Here is a 6,000-nt window from a genome sequence, read left to right as displayed (position 1 = left end):
CCCTCCCTCCCTCTCCCCCTCTCCCTCTCCCTCCCTCCCTCCCTCCCTCTCCCCCTCCCTCACTTGTTGAAGAGGTTGAGTCCGATGCGGTACTGCCTCCTCTGCACCAGGTCGTTGTTGAAGGCGGGCGAGTCCCAGCTGTGGCGGCTGTCCCGCTGGTAGGTCTGCTTGCCCAGGGAGGGCATCGGGTCCCGCAGGCTGTCGCGGGACGAGGAGCCCGAGCTGCAGTTGATGGTGTCGTTGGAGTTGGTGGTGGAGTTGAGCGAGTCGTTGTCCCCGTCAGAGCAGCAGGGCTGCTCCAGGCCGCCGGGCGCCACGGGGGCGGAGCCGGAGGAGGACAGGGGCGCGGCCGGGGGCAGCTGCGGGGGCGGGGCGGGCGCGTCGGGGTACTGGTGCAGGTGGTGGTGCATGACGTGGTGGTGGTGGTGGTGGAGGTGCGGGATCTGGGAGGGGATGGGGGAGGGGAGGGGCCTGGGGGTGCGGGTCTGGCCCTGGGCGGCGGCGGCGGCGGCGGCGGTGACGATGGCGGCGGCGGCCGCCGCGGAGGAGGAGGAGGAGGAGCCGGGCGAGCGGGCGTTGGGGTTGTGCTTGAGCGTGCCCTGGGGCGACCCCGCGCCCCCCTCCTGCTCGTAGACCAGCTGGCGGCTGAGCGAGCCGCGGTCCGAGCGGTCGCTCATGTCCACCGAGCTGTCGCTGGGCGGCTCGATGGTGAGCAGCGGCAGGTGCGCCGCCCGCAGCCGGTAGTCCCGGCAGTCCGTGCACGGGCTGCTCCGCCGGCTGTTGCTGCTGCCCCCGCCCTCGGTGTCGCGGCTGTCCTCGCGGCCCCCCCCGCCCCCCCCGAGGCCCCCCCCGGGGCCCCAGTACTCGGTGTCGGTGCTGCTGGGGGCCCGGTCCAGGGAGAGGGGCGAGCAGGGCAGGCCGTCGTCCATGTAGAGCGTCACGTCGCTGTAGGACGTGGCGGTGCTGTCCTCGTGCATGCTCAGGCCGCCGCCGCCGCCCCCGCCGCCGCGCTCCCGGTCGCCGCGGCGCGACGACGACGGCGGGTTGCTGCTGCTGCTCCACGCGCACTCGCCGAACTCGTCGCCGTCGCCGTCGCCGGCCCCGCCCCCTTCCGCGCTGCCCTCCCGGGAGTCGTCCCGGCCCGGGCGGCACGTCAGGGCGTCGTCGATGGAGTCCGCCAGAGACTTCACCTGGGGAGGCGGGCGCACGGGTGAGAACTAGGAACAATCCGGAACGTTCCGTCATTTCCTGCCAGAGAGCGTGGACTCTCAGGCAGAGTACGTTTAACACTCACAGGGACCGCTAACCATTTAACGCTAACAAGCGCGGAACCGTCCAGACCCACGGCGCAACTCACTTCCGCAGACACATTTTAGCTGGCACCACCTGCGCATGCGTCCTACTAAACGAAGCACCACCTGCGCATGCGTCCCACAAAACGTCCCTCAAAGGTTGTTGAGTGAGTGAGTGAGTGACCACAATTTGCCATGCATAGCCCACAGCGGCAGTTCCGTGGGAAAAATCACACAGATATTTACACTCCCTCTGAACAACATCAATATTTATCGTACAACGGCTTGGCTGAATACTCAATTCTGATTTGTCCAAGGATGTGCGTTCATTTTCAACTACGGGACACCTTGGCCTTTTAACAGTTCTTAAATCAATGTGCTGCAGATTCCAGCATTCTAAGCAGTTAAACAGCAACGTCATTCTTTTGATTTTGAATTAATGTTACATCCCCTCTCCTTTTCAATGTTCAATTTCACAATTAATGGCAATGTTGAATCACGGTTCTAGTTGCTGTAGCTTATAGCTTGATTTAGGGTTGCCAACCATCCCGCAAAATACAAAATCGTCCCTAATTTGGACAGTAGAAGAGGCGTTCGTATTTAACTCATGGCTACAGGATGCATTTTCTTCCGTATTTTTGTGAACAATTGCGTTTATAGTTTAACCGCTGTTTTGAATATAATTCAGTAGCTAGCTAGCTAGGAAAACAAGCATGCCATTTTGACCAAAAACTGAACTGAATTTTAACCTTGGCTCGGTGACGTGAGTGATGGCAAACCTAGCATAAAACTAGCTGGCATTCTAACCTGGTTTCAGAGGGCCTAGATAGACGCTATGTCTGCACTGTGTGACCCCAGGCCGATACATTTGATTGAGTAATGGTTTCATGCAATTGGTGCTAATTGAGGTTTTTGCTTAACGACGATGATGCAAATAGAACTACCAACCACAGTTTTGCATAACATGGCCCAAATAGAACCACCAATCAGCGTTCTACTTGACAGTGGTAAAGCAATACAATCATTTGTAACCGGTGTATAAGTATAATTTCATGCGTGTTGCATCACACACTATTATTATTATTATTATTATTATTAGTACAATAACAGGCATGCATTAGGGCTGGGTGAAATACCACAAAGATAATTATTGAATGCATGAACTGTCACCACCACCTTTCTTTTCTTTTCTCTTTTTAATTATACATGTAAACAACCAACCTTAAGAGGCCGTGTGTAAATGCTTCCAGGGACAAAAATGTCACCACTGTTATCTATTGGGTGCTGATAAGACATCCAATCATATAGCTTCCGTGTGATCATGTGATGTGTTTTTAACCGAGCACATGGAAGCTGTGACGCCTTGCTGCTGATTGGCTGCCTTATAGTCACCCAATAGACAAGAGCAGTGATGTTTTTTTATTCTCTGGAAGCATTTCACACGGCCTGTGATTACCACCGCATCAGGCATAAAGAAAAAAACGATGAAAAGAAAGGTAATAGACGAGCGGTATTGCATAAGGTAATACGCCACACGGTGGAGACGAGCGGTATTGCACTGGATACGTCGTCCAGCCCCTGGCGCGTGGGCACGGGGCGGCTGACCTGTTTGGAGAAGGAGTCCTCCAGGTGCGTGTACTCCAGGCGCTCGGGCTGACGATGGGGCTCGGGGCGGCAGGACGGCGACTGCGGCGTGGCGGGCGGGGAGGCCTCGCCGTAGCAGGGCTGCGGGTGGCGCTCGTCGAAGGAGTGCTGCAGCCGCATGTTGGACAGGACGATGCGGCGCGTCATGCGGCTCTCCGACGCCGAGCTGCGCAGGCGCTCGAAGTTCTTGTTCATGCGGTACTGGCGGAAGGCCGTCTGGATGGTGCGCGCCGCCCGGCGGCTGAGGAAGTAGCCGCCGTACTTCCTCTCCAGCATCTCCACCTGACAGGAAGGGGGAGCGGCTTAGACGCAGGGCGGCGCTCAGACACAGGAAGGGGTTTATATGTGAGGAGGGGCTTAGTCACAGGGAGGGGCTTAGACACAAGGAGGGGCTTAGACACAGGGAGGGTTTTAAGCACAGGGAGGGGCTTAGACACAGGGAGGGGCTTAGATGCAGGGAGGGGCTTAGTCACTGGGAGGGGCTTAGTCACTGGGAGGGGCTTAGACACAAGGAGGGGCTTAGACATGGGCGGGGCTTAAACACAGGGAGGGGTTTATACGCAGGGAGGGGCTTAGATGCAGGGAGGGGCTTAGTCACTGGGAGGGGCTTAAACACAGGGACCACAGGACACGCCCAGCGCAGATAAATGTAACCCTTTACCTTCTTGTCCTGGAGGTCGGTGGAGAGCTCATAGCTGTCGGACAGAGCCCTGCACTTCTTCTTCTCCTCCTCCTCCTGTTTTCGGAGCGCCAGGCTGGCGGGCTGGTGGCGGGTCCGCTGGGCCCACGCTATGCTGGCGGGGCTCGGGGGGGCCACAGGGGGCCCGCGGGGGCCGCTGCCGTCGCCGTAGCGGTCCGGCCCACGCCTGTATGGGGCCTGGCTTTCCGGGACACCACCTGGCTCTGAATTCTGGGTGTCACCTTCCACACTGAAAGAGAGAGCGAGAGAGAGAGAGAGAGAGAGTGAGAGAGAGAGAGAGAGAGAGAGAGACGTGGTTAATAAAAGTGGTTGTCATGGAGGTGTCTGACTCGGGTCTTGTGACATAGTGCTGCTTGACATGAGAAAGCCAGCTCCAGCTCCTGCTCCAGAAAGTGGAATAAGCTCCCATGATGCATTGCAGTTTGTGCCAGTCTAGCTTTTACTAGAAGCAGGTTAGCTCTGATTGCCAAATGCAGGCTGGTGGTCAGAAGAGGGCTATGGCAGACTGTGATGTACCCAAACATAGCTGCTGAACTGTAGCTAAGCTACTCCATCTGTTTGCCTACTGGCACCAAAATGTGTGTATGTGTCACAGTCTGTCCTAACCCTCTTCAACTAGCCCTGTTAGAGCGACACATCCACTGAGCCGTGAAGGCCAGTCTCTGAACCAGCCGAAACCTCTGTCCTCTGGGCATGACCTCACTGCTGATCTCTCCAACACCCCATCCTCTACACCGCCGCTGATCTCTCTAACCCCTGACCCGCCCCACTGCCACTGATCTCTCTAACCTCTGACCCTCCCCACTGCCGCTGATCTCTCTAACCTCTGACCCTCCCCACTGCCGCTGATCTCTCTAACCCCTGACCGTCCCCACTGCCACTGATCTCTCTAACCCCTGACCCTTCCCACCGCCGCTGATCTCTCTAACCCCTGACCCTTCCCACCACTTCTGATCTCTCTAACACACCATCCTCTACACCGCTGCTGGTCTCTCTAACCCCTGACCCTTCCCACCACTGCTGATCTCTCTAACACACCATCCTCTACACCGCCGCTGATCTCTCTAACCCCTGACCCTTCCCACCACTGCTGATCTCTCTAACACCCCATCCTCTACACCGCCGCTGATCTCTCTAACCCCTGACCCTCCCCACCGTCGCTAATCTCTCTAATATCTGATCCTGCCCACCACTGCTGATCTCTCCAAAACCTGACCCTCATACCCACCCCACTGCCGCTGATCTCTCTAACACCTGACCCTACCCACCTCTGCCGATCTCTCTAACACCCCATCCTCTACACCGCTGATCTCTCTAACATCTAACCGTCCCCACCTCTGCTGATCTCTCCATCACCTTACCCTCCCCTGCTGATACATATCCTCTTTAATATATAATCTGCTGTATAAATGGATGTAACATAAATGCAATGTAAACGTTGTGTAAGTCACTCAGGATAAGAGCACCTGCTAAATGCCTGTAATACAATGTGATGCAATGCAAATTTAATGTAAAGCTGATCTCTGTAACACCCGAGCCTCCTCATCTCTGAGTTAGACATCATGGTTTAAATAAAGGTAAATTAAACTCTGGGTTAGACATCATGGTTTAAATAAAAGTAAATTAAACTCTGGGTTAGACAGCATGGTTTAAATAAAGGTAAATTAAACTCTGGGTTAGACATCATGGTTTAAATAAAGGTAAATTAAACGCAGGGTTGGACAGCATGGTTTTGCCCTAATGGCATCAGTAGAGCTCACTAGAACATAATTTACTCTCTCAACACCCCAGTTGGACCTGCACAGTGAATACAATATTTCTCGAGCTTTTCCAGAAACAAATGTGTTTAAGCGTCACTTGTTCTTCCTAATTCATAAGCAATTGCACAAATTTATTTACAAACAAACCATGAACGCGCTGTACAGAAGAGCTCAGCAGAGTCACAGACACGATTACAAAGCAGCACTGGGCAGCAGCCCACAGTCTGTGTACGGCCAGACAGCATCATGCCTTACTTTTACGAGTTTGTTTCCCCAGGCAAACCAACTGCATCTTCTACCAACTGTAGCCTGCCCACTCCCCAACTGAGCACCACCCACTCCCCAACTGTGCCCTGCACACTCCCCAACTGTGCCCCGCACACTCCCCAACTGAGCCCCACCCACTCCCCAACTGAGCCCCACCCACTCCCCAACTGTGCCCCGCCCACTCCCCAACTGAGCCCCACCCACTCCCCAACTGAGCCCCACCCACTCCCCAACTGAGCCCCGCCCACTCCCCAACTGAGCACCACCCATTCCCCAACTGTGCCCCGCCCACTCCCCAACTGTGCCCCGCCCACTCCCCAACTGTGCCCCTCCAACT

General features: G+C 55.8%; 1 protein-coding gene across 1 annotated transcript in view; it reads right to left on the bottom strand.

Annotated features, from left to right (window-relative positions):
- iqsec2b (IQ motif and Sec7 domain ArfGEF 2b) overlaps positions 1–6,000 on the bottom strand; it is a 91,103-nt gene that overhangs the window by 16,695 nt on the left and 68,408 nt on the right. The window contains exons 2-4 of the mRNA XM_035388517.1: positions 3,598–3,865; positions 2,898–3,218; positions 64–1,190 (exon numbers count right to left, since the gene is read on the bottom strand). Coding sequence (XP_035244408.1) covers positions 64–1,190; positions 2,898–3,218; positions 3,598–3,865 — 1,716 coding nt within the window. The remainder of the gene's footprint in view (positions 1–63; positions 1,191–2,897; positions 3,219–3,597; positions 3,866–6,000) is intronic.

The sequence above is a fragment of the Anguilla anguilla genome, chromosome 13, assembly GCF_013347855.1.
Source record: "Anguilla anguilla isolate fAngAng1 chromosome 13, fAngAng1.pri, whole genome shotgun sequence".
Taxonomy (NCBI): domain Eukaryota; kingdom Metazoa; phylum Chordata; class Actinopteri; order Anguilliformes; family Anguillidae; genus Anguilla; species Anguilla anguilla.
This window is presented reverse-complemented; position numbering and strand designations above follow the sequence as displayed.